Below are 27355 nucleotides of genomic sequence, written 5' to 3'. Positions count from 1 at the left end.
TAGTTCATTTATTTCATAGTAGTGCTGTTTATTTGTCATATGTTCTTTTTCCCCAAGGGCTTCGAATGCTGCTTGCTTTATACTCGCCTTTATATGTTCGTATATTTCTTCGATGTTGCCGTATCTAAATTCTATTAATTTTTGGTCTAGACGTTGTTGGTATAGTTCTCTTATTGATTGTTCTTGGAGTAGTTCTATATTGTATTGTTTTTCTCTTATAGTGTTCAACGGTTCTTCTGTGGAGGGGGTCTTGTTATGTTTCCAATTAATGTCCATTTTTGCTGTCTATGGTCCGTTCCACATTCTGCTCCTCTTTTGACTCGCACATCTTTGATCTTTATTGTGGTATCTTGTTTGATTATTATGTAGTCTATTATCGATTTTAGCTTTCGTGTTTCTTGCGTCCATGTATATTTATGAATATTTTTATGTCTGAAGAATCCGTTGGTGATTTTTAGGTTGTTTAGTTCGCATAATTCAATCAGACGTTCTCCGTTATCGTTTTGTTCATCCTCTGATTATCTTTCAGAGATAAGATCAGATCCAGATCTGATTATCTTTCAAAAATAATCGTCCACTAGCTTGAAGTTTCAAGTATTCTACATTTACATTACTATAGTTGTACCCTACTGTTTAGAAGGTTTTGGTGAAATAAATGTTGATAAGCCAATCAGAAAAAAATGTTTTTAATCTTTCTATTTAATTCCTTATACCATATTACTGTTAACTATCATTTGTAGCAAACATATGATTCTGCAATGGCAGCTGCTGAATCAGTATTATCATTAACACAAGAAGTAATGACTGGCAATCTCAGAAATGGATTGGCCTTGGTTCGGCCGCCTGGCCATCATGCCATGAGTAATGAATTTTGTGGATATTGTTTCATAAACAATGTTGCTATAGCAGCGGAAATGGCACTTTCATCAGGCCATGCCAAGCGAGTCTTGATTGTTGATTATGATGTCCATCATGGTCAAGCAACACAACAAATGTTTTATGATAGGAAAGAGTAAGTAATCAATAATATACAAATTTATGCACGCTAACATACAGTACGTAAATCTTTCAGCTGGACATAGGTAATATACACTGAGATAAGTATGGTAACTGCGCTTTCTCGCGTCTACAATACTAAGCACACTAAGCGATAGCTTACAATGCGCTTGATAATCAGCACCTTTAGAATCTGTTAGCTGTACACATTTATTTTCAATTATTGTTTTTAAAGCTTTACACTTCTCCAGAAAAGGTTCAAATAATTAAATGGTATTATCAAGGAATTCTTTGTCAGAATGTGTAGATCTATCTGCTATACTTTCGAAAATAGACCCATGCCTTGTATACAAACAACAACTGCAAATATTGTAAATAGTTTTGAAAAACATTATTATTTACAAGATTGGACAAAATGTCATGAAAGAACAAATGTCCCCGGAAAGACACCAGGAAATCGAAAGGAGAGATGAAAATATTTGTGCTACCATTGATGTGGATAACTCCACAACCACTAGAAGTGTCGCCGAAGAGTTGGAGATCTCGCATGCCACAGTTAATAAAGTTAATAGTTAAATAAGTTAAAATATGGCTTTAAGAGTTTCAAGTATTCGAAAATTCAGGAGTTATTTCCCCGGAGATCAATTTCGTAGAATGGAGTTTTGTGAAGCTGCACTGAATGCATCTCAAGAAGGTGATAATTTTATTAAAAAATATCCTTTTCGCCGATGAATCGTCTTTTTGTGTACATCGGACACTGTGTACAACAAGTATTGTACATCGGACTCAACGCCCTCAAAAACTTAATGTGTGGACTGGTATCTTAGATGACCATGTAAATGGTCAATTTTTCATTGAGGGAGTTCTGAATTCAGCTAAATATCTTGCTCTTTTACAAGTTAAAATTATTCTAGCTATTCATAATCTCCCAGATGTATCTTTAGAAGATGTCTGGTACCAAGAAGATGGTGGTTCCTTTCATAATGTGCCTATCATGAGACATTATTTAAACACAATTTTTCAGGATCGCGTTATAAGCATAAAACGCCAAATTAAATGGCCTGCGAGATCTTCAGACTATGTTACTGTCTTGCTAAAGAAGATGGTATATTTGAACCTTTTATTTAGTTTACTTGATATTTTTACAATAGAATGTATTCTTTGTTTTTTACAATTTTTTAAATGAAATATTTATTTGTGTTTAACTACTTTTAGAATAATACTTTTTCGTTTTTTGTTGGGCATAGCCCACAATAAAATTTTTCAAAGGTTTTTAACTGCAGTTACGTAGATTTACATAGCAGAATTAACCCCTTCGATACACACCTAATATTCTTAATTGATATTAAAAGTTAAAACCTCTGCTGCCTTTACGACAGCACTGGACTCGAGAAATAGCAGTTGCTCCACTTACCTCAATATATATTACCTATCCCAGGTGAAAGATTTACTTACATATTGTATATAAATTATTGTAACCTGTTGTAGTGTACTGTATTTCTCAATTCACCGTTATGAACAAGGAACATTCTGGCCAAACTTAAGAGAAAGTGACTTTGACTTCATTGGTGAAGGGGTTGGAACTGGACATAATATTAATATTCCATTGAATGCAACGGGCCTAAATGATTCTGATTACCTTGCCATCATATTAAATGTGCTTCTTCCAGTAGCATACCAAGTAATTATATAGCCATTTTTATTAACGTTTTAGTATTTAATTATATATACCGTGAAAGGTTTGTTTATTTATGTAATTATAATAATAATTTACAATATTTATCTTATTTTAGTACAATCCTGACCTAGTATTAGTATCAGCAGGTTATGATGCTTCTATAGGATGTCCAGAGGTAAATACATATAATTTATTCTTAATTTTTTAGTTTAATCCAGACTTGATTATTGTATCTGCAGGCTATGACTCATGTATGGGGGATGAAAAGGTGAGAAAAACCAATTTTTCAAATATGATTGAAGCAAAAGAACTGTTTAATGCACTCATTTGTTGCTTGATTTTGAATTTGTCGAAATATGATTATGGTGTTGTCTGTTTTAATGTTTTTACTCAATAATAATTGTATAAGCGTAGCTTCTTCACACTTTACTGGCTGCTATTCTTTATGTGTCCTAATCTATCAAAAATTTTAGGATGCCAATAAATTTTGTTTCTTGAATGTTGTACTTCAAATCTGACATCAGCATGACGCTTCGGTTACGGTTGATGTTCTCGGGAGTGCGTGGCCATGGGTTCTGCTGTCACGGCCTTCAGATAAACGGCACCAAAGAGACAATAAACTATGATCTAAGTTTTGTTTACAGTAAATCTCATTTAAAGCCCGATGAATTTTTGTATAATTTTTGTGTCACGAAAAAATTAAATTTTAATGAAACATGTTTGATATGGTTCTTTTCGCAGACTTCTTCCAGTGTCCCATTTCTTTCTATTATGTGTACGAGGTAGTGACGAAAATTGTATGTTAGTGAGTATTTTTCAAACAAAATCAATATATTGCATCAACCAGATATATTCTTATATTCACAAAGCATATTTATGTACAAATCTTTAATTGGTTAATAATTAATCGAATAATGCGAATATTGGAACAACGAGCAGCAATAGAAAGAAGGTTAATAACACTGATAAAAACTTAGCTCCTGCTGCGTAATTGAACTAATTGATAATGAGACTAAAGAAAAATAAACAAAACTTGAGTAAATAAACTATGATCTGAGGAAAGACTGTGAGAGGAAACTGTGAGATAGAGAGTATACGAAGAAAGGCAACATTGAAAAACAGTTAAAATGGGCTACTATGTTCCTTGCTTTTGAAGTTTTCTTAGATTTTTTTCCATTATTTCTAGCTGTTTTTCCAGTTCAGTCACTTTTTTCTTTATATTTGTTTCCTAGGTCCCATTGATTGTGATTATTCAGACTTGTGGGTGACCTGAATTGAAAAGGCGAGGTTAAGTTTTATTGAGATTAAGCATATTTACTAACAGGGACTTTTCGCCACTACTAAACATCAGGTTGTTAAAATGGTAGATATTCCCGGTTTTACTGCATGGTGTGGAAGCATGAACTATGACATGACATTACTAAAAAAGCTATATAGTTTTGAAATGTGGTTATATAGGCGAATTAAATGTTTTTTAGTTAATTCAACAAACTCTTTCAGTAAAAAAGAAAAAAAAATTCTTTCTTCCAGCTTTTTTACATGCAATAAAGGCTGGTGTTCATTCCTTAGCATTTATGGATCCTAAGCTGTAACTTAACTGTTTTTTAATTTAAATTGTAATAAAATAACACTCAAATTTCATAACACGAGCACATTTGGCTAGTACAATCCTAACAACTATCAGATTTGTCTCAAATTGCATGCAATCATTTTCGACATGTCTAAAACACTCTGGGAATATCCACATACAACATTTACAATACCTGATAAGCAGTGTTGCCAATTTGTGTATTATTTATAAAATATCCGTCGTCCATGCACTATTTGTAGTTAGTTCATTTCGTCCCTGTTGTGGTTTAACCTCAACCTCCGCTAATAACTACTGACACCATTAAACACTGTATAAAGTCAAACTTAACTGGCATGGCATTTACAAATTATATCTTAGTAAATTTACTGTTATAACCATGCGTTTTGTCTTTTTTGGGGAAAATTACAGGTTAAATTTTCTGGCGGTTATATTAAATTGGTGCAGCATACATTGTAAATCATCTTCACTCTGAGAGAATAGTATTGCGTCGTTTGCATAGCTGATTTTCTCTCATTTAGTATCCTTTTTTAGTTCTTCGATTTGATTATTCCTAGATGTATCTCTCTTGCGTACAATACGTGGATAATGTCCTTTAATTTGATGTCCGATGATGTTCAGGTAAAAAAATTATTAAAATCCTTTGTAAAAGGTATATATTTAAAAACCCAAACGGGCTATGTTAGACAAAACGTTTTCGGAATCCATCATTCCATCATCAGTGTCTAGGAGTACATGAATGTAGCCACTAAATATATGGGTAAAAACCCGTTAAAAAATAATTAGTTACATTTGGTTTACATATGGTTGGTATTTTTTATAAAATATTAAGATGTTAAAGTTACCGTTGGATTAGGTAACATGGCGACATATGACTCCACGTTGAAGTTGCTAGTCCTGAGACGGTGTGTCTATGAGGACTTTATGGAAGCAACTGAAATAAAGTCCTCGTAGACACACCGTCTCAGGACTAGCAACTTCAACGTGGAGTCATATGTCGCCATGTTACCTAATCCAACGGTAACTTTAACATCTTAATATTTTATAAGAAATACCAACCATATGTAAACCAAATGTAACTAATTATTTTTTAACGGGTTTTTACCCATATATTTAGTGGCTACATTCATGTACTCCTAGACACTGATGATGGAATGATGGATTCCGAAAACGTTTTGTCTAACATAGCCCGTTTGGGTTTTTAAATATATACCTTTTACAAAGGATTTTAATAATTTTTTTAATATATGGTATACAGCCAACTACAGGAACGTAGATTCCTTGTGGGTGTTCAGGTCTTCCTTCTCCATTCTTTGCTGTTATTATAATCCTTTCTGATATGTATTGACACTCTTTGATGTGATTTTGGTACCTTTGGTGTATTAGTAAGGCTACACCTTCTTTGGCCCTGTTTTCTTTTGTGACTCCACTGTAGATTAGTATATATTCGTCTAATTTTGATTGTCCTTTTTCCTTTCTTTTTTGTTTCCTGTAGAACGCAAATGTCTATTTGTTTATCTTTCAGCACTTGGGTTATTTCTTGGTCCCTTGAGTTGAGTGATCTGATATTCAATGTAGTAACTCTCATCTGAGTTTTGGATATTTTTTGCTTGTCCTTATTTCTCGCCGTGGTGGTCGTCATAGTATCAATCCGGTTCTACATTGTTTCTTTGAACAGTATTCGTTTTGACGATTGATAGGTAGGCTAACCTTGCCAATCACCCTCCACATTTTATCCGGGCTTCAAAGCGTTTGCGGTAACCGCAGAGCTATTCAATCCACCCCGCAATTACCCCCCCCCCCCACCCCGCAAAGATATAAATTGCTTTTTTTAATCAAAAAAATGTGATTAACAAACCAAATACATTATACAACATAAAAATCGTTAATTTGTCAAATTGACATTAGTTACATTCGCTTACTTAATTAATTAAATTGTCCTTTTGTTTTTTATTAAGGTCGTTTCCAATACTTGACATTACCGCCAGCCTTGAAATCACTCCATTTCAATATCATTGATTGGCAACAAACAAAGTCTTTGGGTAGCTCTCTTAACTATTCCAAAAGAAATTCTAATAGTACAAACTCTCATTAAACCATCGGGACTGGGATGTAGCTCAGTAATACGTCCCATTCTCCACTGCAAAGGTGGATTATTCTCTTCGGCCAATACAACCAACGAACCTACCTTGATACAATTGGTAGCTTCGCGCCATTTTGATCTTTACTGAAGCGTCTCAACAGGTATTCTTTTGACCGTCTATTCCATAATTGTTGGCTTAATTTCTGTAGCAACTGGTATTGGGTGAGTCTGTTATCAGGTAAATTAGTGATATACAGTTCGGGTATGGAGGTGAGATAATCTCCAATAATAATATGTCCTGGAGATAATGCCTGAAAATCATCTGGATCCGAAAGGGGACTAATGTACGTGAGTTCAATATTGCTACTATGTTGCAAAATATTGTAGATCATTGTTCAAACGTTAAATGATAATTGCCTACTATTCTTACGAGATGAAATTTGGCCCTCTTTATCCCGGCCTCCTATAAACCACTATGGTGAGGCGATTTAGGTGGAATAAATTTCCACTGTATACGATTTTTGAAGAGAAAATGGGTTATGATGATCTATAAATGGCAATGTGTTGGATATGTTACTGTATTTGTATTTGTCCCAGAAAAATCAAGTGGATTTTCTGTATAAATCTAGGAATGGGAGGAAAATGGAACAGACTCGCCCATTGTTGCTTACGCCGCTTGTTGCTTTCGATGTCATTCTCGCTCAAGAAATATTTGCATGGTATGCCATCCGGCTCGTTGGACCATGACATGACTGTAGAATGTATCAACAAGATACAACTAGCTTTATTTTATCCAAAATATGATTAACAAACTAAATACAATATATAACATAAAAATAATTAATTTGTCAAATTGACATTAGTTACATTCACTTACTCAAATTAATTAAATTGCTTTTTCATCTTTTATTAAGATCGTTCCCAATACTTGAGATATATAACGAAGAAAAAATATTTATTACATTACTTATCAAGTAGTATGGCCATTTATTCAACTTGTATTTTTAACTTTTTTGAGCGAGGCATATTTCCTTAACAGGTTTTATGCTTTTCAGCCAGCTGCAATACTGGGTGTGATAATGAATTCGTCCTACTGATGTACGTATTTATGCTACATACGTTAATCAAATATTCATGTTTTTTGCAAATTACTCACAAGACATACAGATAAATACAATGCCACAATCAAATGTGTGATTATAACGGTTTGTAAAAGTGGTGTCTGTAATAAAGCGTGATTTATGACAATGCAATGCCAACAAGACAAAAGTAGTACCAAATATCAGTAAAGATAACTGGATCCAATATTTCACTTATTTATATAAAACTAAACAATTATTGATAACCGATCTGGATCTATAGGTGTTTGGTATATTAACTGTTTTATTCGCTTAACCATAGGAGATAAGAGGTAAAAAAGAAAGTCGAAAACCATCCAATTCATCATCTCCGTTCATTCCCATTTCTAGCTTTCGCTCTCCAGTTCTCTGATCCTCCTGTACTTGTTTCATATATCGTTTTTTTGGCCACTACTTGATTATTGCTGGTTCATAGGAGTCCATGTGTTCTTCATAACGCATCTATCTAAGTTCTAAACTTAACCCGCTTTACCACTTTGTGTTCTCCGTAAGCTTAATTCGAAATTGTATGGTCTCTGAATACCAGTTTTGCATACTTCATATATATGTCGAAAGAGCTTTCTTTCAAATATTTTCAGTTGCGATTCTTAACCTGATAGGTGAACACTGGTCTGATCAGGGTTTTATAGACCCAGCATGTAGTTTTCCCGATAAATATGTCTGATTTCGGATGTCTCAAAACTCCAGTGTATGCCCGATTTGCTAGATAGATTCTGCGCTTAATTTCCATCTTAGTATAATTTTCTCCCCCTTTATGGTCAATTAGGAGCCGACTCGTCTACTATTTATTGGTCTATATTTGGTTTTATCAAAATGCAAATTGAGTCCGATCTTGGTGGTGATTCTATTTACACCATCTGCATATGCCAAGATTTGTATGGTCTTGTATACTATTATGCCCCTTAATTTTAGGACTAGATTTAATCGAATGCAGAATTGTGAGTCTCCTTGTATAAGGCAGTGTTTGCCGTATACAGGACTATATACAGAATGTTAGTAAAATAAATGCAACAAACTTCAGGGGGTGATTCTGCATGAAAAAATAATGAGAGTTTGCTAAATAAATGTATCTCTGCAAGTGCTTCGTTTCCGAGACACGGAGTGTTAAATTTTTTTTATTACAAACGCAATTTGGTGGGTTTTAAAAAGAACGGTACGCCACTGGGATATTTCAAACTAAAAATTATTTTTGAATTCCTCTTTTAACTTGTTCCAAAAAACCTTTCTTGTCTTTTTTCATACGGAGCATGCAACATTTTTATACAAAAAAAAAAACATCTTACTGCATATTTTTCATTGTTCTTTAAAACATTATCGAAGCGTCAATACAATAACATTAAACTAGAACAATAACAGAAAGTAACACTAATAAGATTTTACATATCCGCAAAAATTACAACAAATGTTCAAAATTACCTCCTTCACACGTAACACAAGATTCAACTCTTCGTTTCACAACCGGCTATAATTAAGTTCGTCAACATTTTCGACGGGAGTGGAATAAACTAAGGACTTAAGAAAACAAAAATCTAGAGGATTTAAATCCGGTGATCGAGCAGACCACTGTACCGTACCTCCTCTACCAATCAAACGATTTGGATATGCTGTTTCTAAGTGAAATTGTACGTTAATGCTAGAATGGGCTGATGCACCATCATACAAAAACCATAAGTGTTGTCTCAGCTGTAGAATTTCTTTAAAAAGAATAGGTAACACTTCCTGTAGAAAACTAAGATAACATTTGCCTGTTAGTCTTTGTGGGAGAAAATATGGACCGATTAAATTATCATCAAGTACCTCAATCCATATATTTACTGAAAACTTTTGCTAAAAATGAGCTTTAAAGATTCCATGTGGATTTTCCTTAGCCCATAAGTGATTTTTGTGGAAATTTCGTATACAATTTAGTCCAAAAGTATTTTCAAAAGTTCATTTGAATATATCAACCGGTTTCAGACCAATAAATAAATTGTCAGCGTGTAAGAAACATTTCAACATCCCGTATCTCGGAAACGAAGCATCTGCGAACATACGTTCATATATCAAACCTGTCATCATTTTTCTCATGCAGAATTACCTATTGAAGTTTGTCGAACTTATCGACTAAAACCCTGTATAGCATATCACGAATTATACTGCCGTACGCATTGTGGAAATCTACGAAGGATTGATGAACTTCAACCTTAAATTCACAGTACTTCTCTAATATTTGTAAACTTTTTGTTGTGAACTTTTACCTTCAGAACCCACACTGATATTTCTCTGCTTACGGTCGCAGTTTTTGGTTTTTCAAATGTGGCTAGATCTTAAATGTATTTCGATGCAAAGAACGTACCGGAAATAAAAGTAAAAGATATATGACAAAATATGCACATTCAAATCAAATAGAAAGTATATTTCATTATCACGCTTCATTGCAACTTCACCTTTCTAAATATTGAATGTCGATTTTGTATAGCTTTTTGAATTACTTTTTAATTATATCATTTTTAGGGTGAAATGTTAGTTACTCCTGCGTTTTATGGCCATCTAATTACACTGCTATCAGGATTAGCTAATGGAAGACTTGTAGTGTGCCTGGAAGGTGGATACTTTCCAGAGTCTTTAGCAGAAGGAGTTGTTTGCTCCTTGAAAGCTCTACTGGGCGATCCATGTTACCCACTTAATATTACAGAAGTACATCCTGAAGTAATAAAAGTGATAAATAGTGCTATTTACTATCTGCGTAGCACTTGGGATTGTTTGAATCTTATGGATTGTTTTTCCTACCCAAAGGATGATGTACCCCTTAAAGAATGTCTTAGCATAAACAGTGAAAACGAGCACTTGTCTAAAATAATATATCGTTTTACTCCTCAGCCAACTACTGTCTATGAAACTACAGGATTTTATCCCGTGCGGAGTGAGAAAGAAGTTTTTAAGTTCACAAAAATGATCGAAGACCTACGAACTGGTAATACTTTTAATTTTAATAATTTTTATTTATTTGTTGTTTGTGTGTGTGGGATCATGGCGTCAGACAAAATCTATTTGCCACAAAACATAAAAATTAATAATTATGTGAAATATTTGATGTTGTCTATTTATTTAAACTATGCCACTATTTTTGCGTTATTAATATATTATATTTTACATATTAATATTGACATTTGTGCTCTAGTATAATTGTAGGTGAAAATAGGAATGTTTTTTTGGAAGTGTAGAGTGATGCTAAAATAATCATTTGTAGATATATTTGTATTTTTTTTTGTAATTAGCTTCCTATATCCAACTCATATTAGGTTTGAGAGCATTATTCAAATCTGTAGAGATTACCTTAGACTCCGCAATGTGTTTTCGTCCAAATAAACGAAACAGTTACATTATTTTGTTTAAGACCTGAAATCTAATAAGAATTTAAGATTCTGTACTTTTCAATATGATTTATGTTTTAAACTAAAAAATGCCGAACCTGTATTTCGATCCGTTTTTGACCCATCTGTATATATTTTTGTTAAAGTTCGATTCGAGGCCGTTCAAAATGGGATTTTAGCATGACGGATTTACCATATTACAATCTGAATATTGAGGCAATATGGGGGTAGGTTTGTCAATTATAAAATCGAAACCAAACAATTTTATAAAATGGTATTTTATTATGTTGAACACTATCGGTTTGAAATAAGTTCGTAACAATAAATGCATGCGCTAAAGGAGGGCTTTTATTTTTCCCATAATGATTTGTCAATTGCCTATATTTTAATAGACTTTTATTAGTTAACTCTTCGAAAACTAAGAGGAAGTTCTTGAGGCTCTACCAGAATGGCATGATTTGGTGAAGATACCATGACTCCTAAACATATTTTTAGAGCTTTATACTGTATTCAATCGAGAGTAAGTTGGTTCGTGTTAGAGGTAGAACCATAAAGAGTACACCCATAATCAAAAATCGAGCTAATGTAATACTTACAGAACATTAATGAAATTTGTTGATCCCCGCCCCAGCCCTGTTTGGAGAGGAAGCGCGAACATTAATTCCCTTTTCACATCTTTGTTTGATATACGTAATGTGACTATTCCATTGAAGTTTTTTATTTATAATTATACCTATGTATTTATATTCGCTTACAATCGGGATAGTGTATTTATCTAAAGAGTATTTAGTGACTAACTGATATTTGTGCCTTGTGGGGCACATCACAGCTGTCTTTTCTGGTGAAACACTAACACGCATATCTTCGAACCAGTTTTGTAACTTGTCAAAAGTCTATCATGCAGCGATTATAGGTTTCATGGGTGACATAAATGCATACATCGTCCGCAAAAATATTTTTCTATTAGCAAAAAAATTTAAAATATTTATATATACTCTTTTATTAATACCATACGCCACCAATTGTACCTACACCTCTACGAAATCCATATTAACTTTTTGGTAAAAGTGATCTGCTTTCATCAAAATATTCAAGTCTAAATTTTATGTCTTTCGAAAGTTTTTGTAATACACAACAATAATGAAATATGTCAGTAGGACGAAGGTAGTCAGGTTTTTTCTTAGGTTTTACTAGAAGACACACTATTATATTTTTAAGACTATCTGAATACTTTTGTTTCAACCATTAATCATTAAAAGTTTCTAAAAATCTACCATTTTCAGGTAATTTATTTATCAACGTATAAGGGAACCCGTCAAGTCCAGGTGCAGTATTTTTTTATTTTTTTAAGGCTAATTCTAATTCCGAAAAGCTAAAAATTTTTGAAAGAGTGTCTGAGTCTTGGTAAAACTGAAATTGATTGTTGTTAAAAATTGAACCCGAAGCAGATGAAGGAGCCAATTTATCAAGAACTTTTTAAATAAGGCTTTCGTCTAATTGTATTTTCTTTTTTGATGATGTTTATTGCATATAGATCTTACAGTATTCCTTATGGGAGTAAAAGGAGTTTTTTGTTAAATTTATTCAAAAACGTTTTCCAACAGTTTTTTGTTTTGTTTAAGTTTGAAAGTACGTTTGACAGCGGAAATGTTTTGATAGTGTAGATAATAATTGATAAAATTGCCTTGTTTTTAAAATTCGTTAAGAGCTTCTTTTCGCTTTTAACAATCGCAGAACATTACTCGTCCCAGCAATAAGGTCTTGGTACAGAAGTTATAAAAGATTTCTTAATAGGCATATATTTCGATGCTGCGACCGCAATTGCACTGAGGAAAAATTCGATTTTGTCTTCTGAAGGCGAATTTCTTTCGAAATTATTGAGCGTATTAATTTCTAATTCAAATGCATTTTCAAAAACAGGGCAGTGATCTGAACCTAATATGTGTCTGAATGTACTGATCAAGCTACACGATCGGCTAAAAGCGGGATGTTAGAGTTAAATCAAGTGCCGACATAGTACTAGTTTGAGAAATTCTTGTTGGTGTTCCGTGAATTAAAGTAATTAATTCACAATAATCCAAGACCTTCACTAATATTTTACCATTTCTGTCATCTGCAATTGGTCCTCACATACCGTGGTGAATGTTAAAATCTCCGAAAAAATAGTTTTTCTATATTAAATTGAAGGAATTGATTGATCTAGTCATTTTTTTTTCTATCCTAATATCTGGAGGGCTATAAATTGTTGCTATAAATAGATCTACAATTCCATTGCAATATAGTTAGTTTTTTTTGTTAAATTTTTAGACGCCATTTTCACTATCTGTAAGAACGGATTCTAAATTATCTTCATTATTATCGAAAATTGAAATAATACTGTCCTTGATCTTATTCATTTCAATTTTTTCTTGATTATTAATTATATTTGTAATTAGTGAATATATCTGTGAAATAAGTTTATCTCGACAAAATATGAAATTATTCTGTTGTGGTGGGGGTGAATAAGATGGAAGAGAAACTTGTCTTTTTTGATTGGGATTTTCAAATTGTGGATAACTGGTTCTTGTAGTCTGGGAAGGAGCTAATTGCATTAGATGCTTTTATATTTAGTTTATTTATAGGAGCATAAGAAATGCTTACTGGTGTTAAATCGGAAAATTTTTAAAGAGTATTTAATATGTCAAACATATTGTTGGTGTTAATTTTTGAATAAGCTGGATGATTCGGTATCCTTAAAATTTTTATTTTCGAAAGCCATTACCGTTTTTATGTCATGTCGTTCCTTGTACATTGGAAAATCTCTTGATGTTGAAGGATGATAAGAAGATTGACAGTGAATGCACATTTACAACTCAGAATTACATTCAGTGGAAGAATGGTCATGGTTGTCGAGAACAATGAGATTTGACTTTGCATTGGGAGATATTGTGACCGTAACGCAAACATTTTGTACATTGTACAACTGGATGAATGTATAGTTCTACAGAGAAATTATCCATATTGATGTTAATCGAGGACGGAATTTTATTGCCTATAAAATTTATTGCTACTAGTTCATTCTTCGCACCTCAGCCACTGGAACTATTGAATTAATGGCCTGCTGTAAGTACTCCTTAGTGAAAAAAGTAGCAATACCGCGGATTAAGCCTCTTTTAATATGTTCCAAAAATACATGATAACGGCCTGAATCGGTTGGTTGATATTTATTATCAAAGTCATAATTATTTTCGTTTTAGGATATTGTATTCATTGGACTAGCATTATTATAATAACGAGCGATTCACAATGATTTTCATCAAAACTATCCAAGCAAAAAATTATGTATGTCTTATTTCAATATAAATTTGTATCATTGGTTTATAAATTAATTTTGATTAACATTGTTAAACATAAACAATTAACAAAATTAATAAGTAACAATAATAAATAAAATCAACAACGATGCTGCATATGTCCACCACCAACATCTCTACATAACGTAACTCTTCTTCTTATTGAATAACATTGTTTAGAACCCACGGAGTATTATTTAATTCTTCAATATGATTCTCTATTCTTTATTTAAGATCTTCCAAATTTTTTAAATGTGGTCACAGAAAAAAATCGTAGGGAGTCGAATCACAGGATTGAGGGTGGAATATAATAGGCGTATTTAAAGTTATGAGCCTATTGCCGAAAAGTCCATAATAAAATTCAAATATTGCATCGTTGTATGAATTAAAGCCCGTCCTACTTAAAATATCCATCTATTATAATTCGCCATCCACAAATTGATTTATTCTCCTCCTCTATCCTTTATCCTTCGTAAGTATGTGGTGACGTTATGGTATTTGACGAATGGTTGCTATCCATTCTTCTCTCTCCTGGGCGCGGTGTGCTGCCTCAGACAGAGAGTAACCGGTAGCGCACTGATATTTCTCCTTGCAATCCGTCGAATACAATGCGCATGATGTGTTCGCATATATATTTAATAACGTGGGAGATATAATACATCCTTGACGAACACCGGCTTTTAGTTTAAAATTATCGGAGTATATGTTGTTGACTCTTACTGCTGTGTTCGGGGGTACCGATTTCTCTCAGTATTTCCCACATTTTATGCCACTTTACATTATCGAACGCTTTCGAGTAGTCGACGAAGCACAAATATGTTTCTAGATTAAATGTTCTAGATTTTTCTATAATTTGTCTGAGATTGAGAATTTGTTCTCGTGTGCCTCTTCCAGGGACAAATCCACATTGTTCTTGTGGGATCTGTGGTAGAAGTTTCGATTTTAATCTCTCGTTAATTATAGTTAGCAGAACCTTACTTGCGTGGGAGATCAGGGCTATAGTGCGGTAGTTATTATAGTCAGTTGGTGAGCTTTTCTTATAAATGGGTATGAAAGTGAGCTTACACCAACATCTGGCCATTGTCCTGTGTTCCAGATTTCATTACACAGTTTGAAAATTACTTCAATTCCTATGTCTCCCATTTCTTTAAATGCTTCCGCCGTGATTCCGTCTTCTCCTTGGGATTTTCCAGTTTTTAATTTTTTTATTGCGTTTTCTATTTCCGATTTTAAAATATGTGGTTCCTTTTCGTCATTTATTTCTTCTGGATTCTAGGTTCTACTAGGTTCAGTGTTTCTTTGGGGTTTTTAATATTTATTGCATCTATAATCCACGTCTTTGTATGTTCCCATGTTTGATTGGGATTGCCAGTAATGTTTGGTGTGTTACTATGTCCTAGTATTTCTTTGTATTTTCCAGGCTCTTTAGGTATATATTTAATTGCTTTATTTGTTTCGGTTTTTTTACGAAATTTGATACGGAATTCGGATTGTAACAGTTTATGGTCTGATACGCAATCAGCCGCTGGTTTTGTTTTTACGTTGACTACTGAACTTTTCCATCGTTTGCTGACAAGAATATAATCTATTTGGTTTTTATATCTTCCCCCCGGTGAAGTTGATAGTATTCGCGGATGATGCTTAAACATGGTGTTCATGATACTAAGTTCAGTGTCGATGACAAATTGTAATAGCCTTTCTCTTCTCTCATTTCGTTCACCTATTCCAAACCCACCAACTGTTCCTTTCAGCAGATCTTCTGTTATTGTTTTGCCTATTTTTGCGTTCCAATCACGCAATATCATGACTGGTTCTTTTTTCGGTATATTAGCGATGTTACTGTTTAATAACTTGTACATCTCTTCCACTTCTTCATCTGTTCCATCGCATGTTGGCATATACACTTGTAGTACATGCATCTTTGTTGGCTGTCCATGGAGAGTAATTTTAATGAGGCGGTCATTTATTGGAAGGTATTCATATACACATTTTGCCAGGTTCTTCTGTACCAGTATTGCTACGCCTTTTTGACCGGTTTTGTTGGCTCCCGACATGAATATTTTATAGTAGTTGGATTCCCAGTGACCCTGACCTTCCCAGTGGGTTTCTGAAACTCCTACATATCATACTAAGATATGTAGTTTTCCTGTTTCTAACAAACCTCTAACGTTCCATGTGGCTGTACGGTGTTTTGTCCGTAGTTTTATTTTTGGGTTTCCAGTCACCAATTTCGCATATATGTAGCCTGGTTGCCCACATCGATCTGCCCGGTCGTCCATTTCACACCCGTCGACCCGGACTCGACGTGGCGCCGGTTGCTTGCCGGATCGCATAGCACTCTGTTACTTTCGTTTGTCATTTCATAACGTGCTCTGGAATAAGTAATCAAGTGGTTTTCCGTTTGCCAGCTTGATCCTTATGCCGTTGACACATTGTTGGTTCATCCGCCTTCGGGGCCGATTTCTCAACTCCAGGGCAAAAGAGTGGCCTAAACACTTACTAACTCATCAGTAAGTGGGGGACTGCTTATACAGGCAATCACTCGGTGAAATTTTCGCCATATCTGGCTACCCTCACTTTGTTTAGCCTGTAGACCAATGTAGTTGCCCGGGGTGTGGCACGTGGAGCCATAAGTGAGAGTTAGGTGTCTTATGAAGACCAGTTATCAAGAACCATCTCCCGTCTATGACGCTCGATGTGGTCGTTCCAATAAAAGGTACTACCTCTATAACACAACCCTACACCCAAAATTGATTTATAAATGGAGTTAAAATTTCTTGACGGTATATTTCTGCATGCGTCGCTTGCTTATAGCAACCCCAGCTACAAGTTTCTGTGGATATAAAAGCGTTTCAATAAAATAATGCGGGTTATCTGCACTCCACACTCTCATATTCTGAGAATTTGTGTACCCAGAAAGACGAAACCAACATTCGTCAATAAAAAAGGTTTTGCCTAATACATCATCATTATTATATTATTATTGAGATTGTTCAGAAACCAATTATAGAAGGCTAGCCTTTGGGGATAGTTGTTTAGGATGATTTCATGTAAGGCTTGTAAACTGTACTAATCAAAAATCTAAATCTTGTTTAAGAAAACGCTGGCAAGTTCTATATGAAAGATCTACCAGATGATGTAAATACCATATTGCTATTGTATGTGGTTGATCTACAATAACTGTTCTGATCAGTTCGATGTTTTCTTTAGTTCGGACTTTAGGTCTACCTGCCCCTGACTTGTGAGTTACGCTTCCCGTTTCTTCAACAAAATCTTCAAAAGCATCTCGGTTGGAATAAACCCATTCTACGTTAATTCTTTGGTCATTCTAAAATACATTTCGAGCATAGATCGCTTTTGTTCATCCGTGAAAACGATTTTTATTAATAATTTTGTTTACTAAAACTTGAAAAGTCATAGTTGACGTAAACTTACAAGCATATCTGAATTAATGATAGACATGCACTATATAGCCATCTTTGTCCTTCAGAGCATACTATGATGACAATAATTTTGAGTCAGTGGATATATTGTTGTGAATTATTTAATTTATAATGTCTTTATTAATTCTAATTTAATGTTCTTATCTTAATTTACTAAAGGTTCAATATTTATAACACTTACGAATTTAATTTATTTTTTTTTATTTATATTAATTTATCTTACAATAATTTATATATCCGAACGTAACAATTAAAATCGCGAGCGCGTCTTCAAAATTAACTGAACTCCCTTCATAACAAAATTCCTCTATAAATATAAAGTCCTGTTATTCGAGAATGAAAACAGCTGTTTCTCGAAACACATCGAATAGACTGCTGTTTTGGCGAAAGGCCTATGATGAGTCATTCCCACGACTCGATACTTCCAAGCGGGACCAAAAAAACCAGTCTGGGGTCGCACTCTCAAATAATTACAACAAAAAAGAATTAGTCATAATATTTACAGTTTAGGGTCAGAATTTATCGTAACAATATATTAATCGAAGGTGGTCTAGGACCGTACTTGTTAACTGCCATGGTCTATACAATAGACTTGTCTCCAAAACACAAGTTTTTCACTAATTGCTATAAACTATTATCTATTGCTAAGTACTGCACTGAAAACACGACGTAGGTACGATGTATATACGATTCAAATGTAGAAACAAGATTGGAATATACCAAAAAACTACTAAAATTTAATATTTTTTGGAAGGGGCCCGAAAAAACTAAAAGCACTTTGACAGTTAATTTGACGTATGTATTTATTTGTTAATTACAAGGATAGGATAATAGAAACAATTCAAAATCTTTGATTTTTGAAGACAATAAAAAGCAGGAGCTCGTAAATCCCATGTTCAACTACATAGATATTTATTTAAGATTTAAACATTACGTAATGTTTTGTAGGCCCTTTATTAAAGTTTCATTTATTCATCAGTAATTCACAACATGGAAAAACTGTATTTTGTTTGTCATAATATGTCATCATATATAAATATCAAATATTACGTCTTGGCAAAATACATTAAATAGTATCTTAGGTATTGATGGGTTGATCGTTATCTCTTTAGTATCTTCCATCCGTCTATCTCTGCACCTGTCTTTTATTCTTCGGTCTACTGGCGCACTTAACGGTTTCTTGGTGTTCTGACATTACATTGATCAGTAACCTCCATTTTAAAACGGTTTATGATTGTTTTCTATTATTTTTAGCATATGCTTCAATCTACAATTTTTCTCATGAAGTTGGGTATGTATACGATGAACTTCTGCTCAAGCACAAATGTAAAATTACAACAGGTAAAGAAGTTCCTGAGAGACCGGAACGTATCACGGAAATAATAAAGACTTTCGACAAATTTGGACTGATGGAACGGTTGAAACATATTCAGGTAAATTAAATAATAAATTATAAATGCTGTATTTAAAAAAGTAAAAGGGAATGCGAAATATATAAAAAAGCATTGTCAAAAAGCTGTTTTAATACTTCTTATCTTCTTTTCGGAAAAATATATTAAATATTCAACTCCGCAAGTTTTTTGAATTACTAAGTAAAAAACACAAATTTAAATCATTTATGTGTACTTAGAAAAAGAATAATAACCTAACGATATGGACATAAGAGCGAACAATAACAATAATAATAATATGCAAGATTTAGTGAATATCATAAATGGAGTTGGAGAGGGGTACGGGATTACAAAAACCAAATAAATGATAATCAGCAGACAACTTATGAAAACTCAATTTAATATAAATAATAGACTATTGAACGGATTGAAATATTTAAATACCATGGAGTTACATTAAACTGCAAGGGGGACTGTGACCTGAAAGCGAAAAAAGGAGTGACAATGGTTAGAAACGCATTCGTTAAATTTGATAAATATCTCATTCGCCGTGAATTTCCTGTAACCCGTAGAATCCGGGTCGTGAAATGCTGATGTTTGGAGTTGAGACTTAAAGTGAGATCTCTGAATCTTGTTTAGGCTGGTGAAATGTGGTGTCTCAGAAGGCTGCTTAGAGTTCCATGGGTTGATCATGTAACAAATGATGATGTCCTAAGAAGAGCTAATGTCCCAAAAGATTTCATGCTTGGGCCATATTCTACGATAAAAATATAATCTAAACCTTCAACTGTGCCCATATTGATGGGAAAAGTTGAAGGTCAAAGAAGCCCTGGGAGAAAGCAACATTCATGCTTCAGAGACATAAGAAACTGGTGCGACATACCTGATGTCAGTGCGATAATAAGAAGAGCTGAAGATGGATCTCTGGAAGATGGAACCAACATGAACGCCTACACGCTGTATAGCATACGGCACCCAAAGAAGACGATAAAAACAATAATAATGGTTCATTCTTTACGCTTTCACGTTTTTGTTTTTAAATAAATAATATTTTTGATGAGTAAATGTGATTTTAATTTTAGGATGATCAACTTGTTGACTGTGAAGCATGGGTTCAAAAGGTTCATCATTTACAATATGTAGACCGAATCTTGAGACTACAAGACCTTCCTAGTCAACCTGACTGGTATCGTAACGAATTTACTGCTGATTGCATATTAAAATGTGTATCTTGCATTCTTACACTGATTAACAGTATCCAGAGCAACATAGTCAGGTCTGGAGTAGCAGTTGTTAGGCCACCTGGACACCATGCATGCCATGAAATTGGGTCAGGGTTTTGTTTCGTTAATAATGCAGTAATAGCGGCAAATTATCTCATTGATGTACATAAATATTCAAGGTAACTTAAAAATAGTATCCACTTATAAATAAGTCAGTGTACCTATTATAAATAGTAAAAGAGATTTTTTTAAACGCATTATCCCTTGGGGTTATTCGCGGGTCGTTTATTTGTATCTTAGAAATATTTTTACACATAAAAAATTAACATTTGCATGGTAGTTTTGAAAAATAAAAACATTTTGTGAAATTTTACAGTTGTACAGTTTACAATTTTTGAAAGTTTATTGTTTTAGTGATGTCTTCTATTAGAGCTTTGAGAGATTGTGTGGTATTTTCGCTGTCGATCTTGCTGTTAAGTAAACTGGGCAGTTATTTAAAGAATTTAGTTTAAATAATATTGTTGCAAGATTTTGAACGTATGTTTTTCATATTTCATTTTCATCACCTTCAGAATTCGAACTGTTATCTCCAATGTTAATTATTACAGATTCGATATTAATATTAGACATATTTTCTTCTCTAATAAACCACTGTTCAATTAATTTGTTAGTATGTTCTACACACTTTGTCCAGGCGATATCGTTACACTTTTGAATTGCTTCCTTTCACATACTTAAAACATGTTCATCTCTATATCCATATCTCCCAATATACGTATTACAGTAAGCCTTGCAATCTGCCCATACTAATTCGATAGCATTAAAATCTGGGTGACACGGTGGAAATGTAAGCACTTCGTGTCCATGTTCACGTATCGATTCATCTACAATATAGATTAGTAGGGTGCGTTGTCCATGACAATCAAAGATGGGTGTTCTAAATTAGGAAGTAATTGTGTACTTTTCCATTTAGTAAACATTGTACTATTCATTTCACCGTGATAATCTGCAGTCAAGGTTTGGAACAAAATAACAAACTGGCGTCTGAAACAAAACCTTTCACAGGAAAGAACCACAATAAATATTTTTTTGTCACCTGGTTTACGTATACTTCTGCTGTTGTCATCATGCCACGACATCATTTTATTTCTCCTAGGAATAACAACTTCTCGTGGATATGTATTTCTATTTTCCATGTATTTACGTAAGAAACACGCTCGTTGTTGTGCGATATTAGTCCTTTCAATTAAAGTTCTTCGATGATCATCTTTTTTAAATTTAAAACCCAAATCTTTTAATATTCTACTCAAGGATGTTTTACTTGTAGAAAAAATAATTTTAGCCGCCTGCAGCTCATTGATCAACGCTGCACGGATTACGTGTTTCTCTAAATATTTATTTATTTTAATATAATACTATAAAATGTAATTCTTCCTTGTAATTCTCAATCTCAGAAGGGGTTTTCATTTGAACTGAGATATTTAGTTGCACAACACATTGAAAAATATTGCCTTTTAAGAGTTAATGGCGGTTCTCGTGCTAGAACTTGAAGGCTGCTAATTGGCGGGGTTCTAAAAACTCCGAACACTATGCTTAATGATGTAGATTGGATGATGTCGAGTTTGTTCAATTGACTTTCAATAGCAGTTTCGTAGCATATACATCCGTAATCTATGTAGTTTGCTTCTAATTAGAGCTTGATATAATCGTAGAAGGATAGTTGTGTCTGAGTCCCATTTGTGATTAGAAAGGACTTTTAAAAGGTTTATTCTCTGTCGGCACGATTTAATTAGTTCATTTATGTGCGATTTCCATTTGAGTTGAGAGTCGAATGTCATTCGCAAGAACTTGATTTCATTAATTTTTGTAAAAGTGTGTCCGTTTAGTTTTAAATTTAAGTGGTGTTGTGTTTCTTGTTGTGTGTCAAATATTATTACTTTAGTTTCTTCGATTGAAAATCTCAAGCCTATATCTAATGACCACCGTTTGCTTTGGCATGCCCAGACACGGACATGCCAACTTTTAAAAACGTTAATTTGGATACTGGAGTTAGTTCTAGTTCATTTTCTATAACACTGTTCGGAATGCTGGGGCAGATGTTTGATATCACTAGTCTCCTTGCTAGCGTAATAAGTCTTCGAATTTCTATCTCATTACCTTGGATGACTACGGTTTTATGGTTGTTTAGTAAGGTATCTACTATGCTAGTATTGTTTAAGTAAATACAAACTTGGTTGTTGGCATTCGTGATGCAAAGATAACATTTTTTGGTCTAAGTAGAGATCCTATGACTACTATGTATTCATGTATTTTAATACCTTGAATAGCTGACAGGATAATGGCTTGTTCTTTTGAAGAAACATTGAAGTTGCTTACTGCATTGTAATATGTCGATGTAGATGATGTAGTAGATATGGTGGTAATATTTTCAAAATCATCTATTTTTAATTTTTGTTTTCTTCATTTGATAGAATTTTCTCGAGCCTGTCCTGTATCGGCTAATTAGTTAGACTTATCAAAGTATTCGAAAAACCAGAAAGAGCATTACTAAAAATGTGTTGTTTGAATTATTGGTTATACTTAATATTTAAAAATATTTAATTTGTATTAAATTTTTAATGTACTCTTCTTAATGTTTATTTTCTATTCTATTCTATTTTTTAAATATAATTAAAACAAGAAAATTGGAATATCTCGGACATATTACACGTGGAGAGAAATACACTTTGCTCCAACTGATTATGCAGGGAAAGATCCAAGGAAAGAGAAGCATAGGGAGGCGTAGAACGTCATGGCTGCGCAACCTGAGGGAGTGGTACGGATGTACATCAAAATCAAATGAACTTTTCAGAGCAGCCGTCTCAAAAGTCCGAATAGCTATGATGATTGCCGACATCCTCCGCGGAGATGGCACTTGAAGAAGAAGAAGTTTATTTTCTCTGTTATAAAACTTTGTTGTTTAAATAAACTATGTATGTAACAATATTGATTATAAACTGATGAAAAGTTAGTTTTACTAAGGGCAGATTTTAATCGGCACTATATCAACTAAGCGCCGGGTTGGAATCTCAGTCAAAGAGATCATTGTACATTAAATACAATAAAGTGTCTTAATAGAGTATGAAATGAAATTTGCGATCACGATAGCTTCGCGTTTTTTTTTTCTTTAATCTTGTATCATATAGTTGCTTCTGTAATAAAGTTCCATCTCGTTGCGCTCTTATGGATGGTGAACTGTATTTTGTTATCCCCACTACTTATGCAGTCGCTCTTGAAAATGTGATTTCTTTCTTACAAATGAAAGTTTGAATCGGTAAATAGGTAGAATTCGAAACTTATGGATATGTGTTATTTGGAGGTCTATCTTTACAGCTATCTCTGAAGGACACCTAGCAATGCGTGAGATATACGGATGATCTCTACGAAGACCGTTTTCGCCAGAAAAAATGGAGAAATTTGGGTCCATGACTGCGAAGGATGGTAGAATCGTTTAAATTACTTAAAATTATTCTAAATTTAAGCGGCGGACACGTTACTTTACAAATTTTTATGATGACATACAGTAATATTAGATTGTGTCTATCTATATTTTTGTTGACTTCCTTTTCTTTTATTAAGTATATTTTTGTTGACTACGTTTTCTTTTATTCGCTCTTTTTCCCGCCTATGATATTCTTAAGGTATTTCTTTCCTTTAGTATCTACATCTGCCCCAACACATGTCTCAATCATCTACGTATCCCAATTAACAGAAGTTATAAAAAACTTTTACGGCAATATAGTAATAATTAAATCAGTTTAGAACGTCTTTTGATGCCTAATTTCGATTCATGTCGGTTCTTCCATTGTCCCTCTTTAAGTTTTTTGGAGCTTATTGATTTTCTTACTCCTTCCATCCATGTTTTTTCGGTGTTTCTCTCTTCTGCCTTCCTGCAGGTGTCCATGCGAGTACTTATTTCGGGAATCTACTGGTTTTTATTTTCTGTAAATACCCGTACCATATAAGCTACTTTCGTTGTATGTTATCTGTTATTGTATTCCATTGTATTCCATTCCCATGCGTTCTCTGATTTCCTTATTTCTTATCCTCTCTCTTTGAATAGAAGATATTAATTTAATTGGGCAGCATTTGGACGACTATAGTCTTTTAATCTAACCTGGCAAACATTCTAAAAGCGAAAACATTCTACCAGTATTTACTTCGTTGTTCAGTCTTCCTCTCTTTTGTCTTCCTGTAAGTGTCCATGCGAGTACTTGTTTCGGAAGTCTGAGTCGAGATCCACGGAAATGGAACCACTTCCGTGACTTCTATCTTTCTTCGATTTCTCTCTGTTAATCGGCACGTTTCACATCCGGATAATAGCATACTTTTTACTATAGTTTCATAGATATCAAACTTTCTTTTCTTTGTTTATTCTTCTTCCAGATAATTCCGTTAAGGTGAAGGTTAAGGTATAGATTTTATGGCTTGTATTATTCTGGTGTTAATTTCTTGGTCATTTGTTCCTTCTCGGTTGAATATTGTTCATACCTATTTGTATTCATTAACAGTCCCTATCTCCTTGTTATTTAGTACAGAATTTACTGTGTCTTTCCAATGCCGAGATATTTGATTTTTTCGGTATTAAGTATTAGTTCTTATTTCTGATATTCTTTAGGCCAACGTTCATCACTCATGTATTCCATATTTTTCCTACGGCATGCTATGAGAGCCTGATCATCTGCAAATTGTAGTATATATAGGCACGTATTACTTAATTATATTCCCATACCATGGCACTTTCTTTTCATTCAAGTATGTAATGCTTTTGCTATACAGAGTGGACTAAAACTCTGGAAACGCCTAATTATTTAAGTGTAGGATTCGACCGTTATTATCTCGGCCTAATTATCTCTTAAATGAATGGTTCGAGTTATACAAAAAAAAAGAGATGCAGCTACTATTTTGCAATATAAAGATTTGAAATTTAACGTTTTTAACGTTGCCTGATTTACCAATTTTCTGATATCATTAGCCATTTTGGTTTTTTATATACAACAACCTGTATATTCTACATTTATAAAAATCTCCACTACAATACCAGTTAAACCGCCTACAATATTTTCGATTTTATGTAGTCAGGAACATCTTAAAAACATAAACAAAAGCCTAGAAACGCCTAACCATCTCAATAAAAATTTTTATTTAAACTATGTACAACTAAATTTCAACATAATAATTAGAAGTTTACTACATTGCTAAATTAATGTCTACCTAATCAATTGTTCAAAAGTCTTCCGTTGTTAATTTGACAGTATCCTAAACGATGGTAGAATGCCTTTATTACATTTCTCCACCATTGACTAGAAATTAATATGGATTCATCGATAATTCTTTGCTTTTGCCTTTGCAACACTTGCTAGTTTAATATTATAAATTTAAATTTACAAGGATCCCAATAAAAATAATATTTAGAATTCAAATCGGTCAACAAGGAGGCCAGACAATACTGCCTAATCTACCAATCCATCGTCCGGGAAATGTCTGATCTAAATAACGCGGAACATTTACACCTAAATGAGCTAGAGCTCCGTCTTGCTGAAAACCATATCTCATTAAAATTTGCTCCAAACTGGTTTTTCAGGGCAGTTGCCTTATATAAAAAACGGCCCAATTAACTGAATACCCACTATATCCGACTATACATTTAGTTTTTGTGGTCTTTGAGTATGGTTATCACGCATTCAGTGTGGATTTACCTCACTCCAATATCTTAAATTTTGGCGATTTACATTCCCACACATTGTAAATATTGCTTCATCGGAAAAACATATCTTGTTCTCGTCAGTTATAATTTTATTTATGATTACCTTACTCATATGTAATCTACTGTTGTAGTCATCTTCATTTAATTCTTGCAACAATGAATTCTTATGTAGTACACGTAGGACTGAAGAATAACCTACATCATGTATTTGTGCAGCTCTGCGTGAGGATGTATGTGGATCTTCAACGAAACTTTGCATTTAATCTCAAGTTTTATTGTAATTTATAACAGTTTTTGGTCTACCTGTTCGAATGTCATCTTTTACTCGTCCAGGTTCCTCAAAGTGCTTGGATGGTTTGGGAAAGTGTCGTCTCATCATTGAAACAGTAATTCGCTCTTTTTAATTAAATTCATCTGTATTGTAGAGCTTTTAAAAGCACAAAAATAACTGTGAGCTTTAGTTATTAATACAATTTATTTTACAAAACTTTTCAATAAAGCTGTTATAATAATTACTATTTAAATGGGAATAAGCTACAATTAAAAGTTAAAGTACGTTTATTGACGTTTCAATTTCCACTTGAATGTATGTATGTACGTATGTATGTATGTATGTATGTATGTATGTACGTATGTACGTATGTATGTATGTAGGTATGTATGTATGTTTATATGTATGTATGTATGTATGTATGCATGCATGTATGTATGTATGTATGTATGCATGTATGTATGTATGTATGTGTGTATGCATGTATGTATGTAATTGGAAATTGAAACGTCATTAACCGTTCTTTAACCTTTAATTGTGGTTTATTCCCATTAAAATAGTAATATGTATGTATGTATGTATGCATGTATGTATGCATGTATTATGTATGTAATTGGAAATTGAAACGTCATTAAACGTTCTTTAACCTTTAACTGTGGTTTATTCCCATTTAAATAGTAATTACTTTAACATGCCACAAGAAAATAGCTTCAGAACAATATTAAAAAGCTGTTATAAGTTTTACGAATTAATGTCAACTTTACTGTATCGTAATGTTTACGAATTACTTCAAAACTGTATGACACTGAGAAGTTTCATTTGTTTAAGTCCTTCGTGACTAGATAAAATAGCAAGTATTACATACGGTGGAACTCATGTTGAAGTGAGGATTCCGATAATAATACATATACAGAGTGAAAAACCGAAGTGACTAATGATATCAGAAAAATAGTAAATCTGCCAACACTGCAAGCATCAAATTTGAAATCTTTATATTACAGAATAGGCGTATCCCGGTTTTTGAACAATTCGGCCCATCAATTTAAGAGATAATTAAGCATTTTCAGGGTTTTGGTACACTATGTATATATATATATATATATATATATATA

The 27355-nt window shown here is 33.4% G+C and overlaps 1 protein-coding gene across 2 annotated transcripts in view; it reads left to right on the top strand.

Moving 5' to 3' along the window:
* The window catches only part of HDAC6 (histone deacetylase 6), a 45967-nt gene that overhangs the window by 7987 nt on the left and 10625 nt on the right, over nt 1-27355 (top strand). Inside the window, exons 5-10 of one of the 2 annotated variants that reach the window (XM_072546850.1) lie at nt 741-1012; nt 2485-2677; nt 2883-2942; nt 9978-10437; nt 18867-19045; nt 20086-20405. In XM_072546850.1, coding sequence (XP_072402951.1) covers nt 741-1012; nt 2485-2677; nt 2883-2942; nt 9978-10437; nt 18867-19045; nt 20086-20405 — 1484 coding nt within the window. Of the gene's footprint in view, nt 1-740; nt 1013-2484; nt 2678-2789; nt 2850-2882; nt 2943-9977; nt 10438-18866; nt 19046-20085; nt 20406-27355 lie in introns of both variants that reach the window. The other variant, XM_072546849.1, reaches the window with a different exon arrangement.

This window comes from Diabrotica undecimpunctata, chromosome 10, assembly GCF_040954645.1.
Source record: "Diabrotica undecimpunctata isolate CICGRU chromosome 10, icDiaUnde3, whole genome shotgun sequence".
In the NCBI taxonomy this organism is placed as follows: Eukaryota; Metazoa; Arthropoda; class Insecta; order Coleoptera; family Chrysomelidae; genus Diabrotica; species Diabrotica undecimpunctata.
The sequence above is the reverse complement of the archived record's forward strand: the minus strand, read 5'-3'. Positions and strand labels throughout refer to the sequence as shown.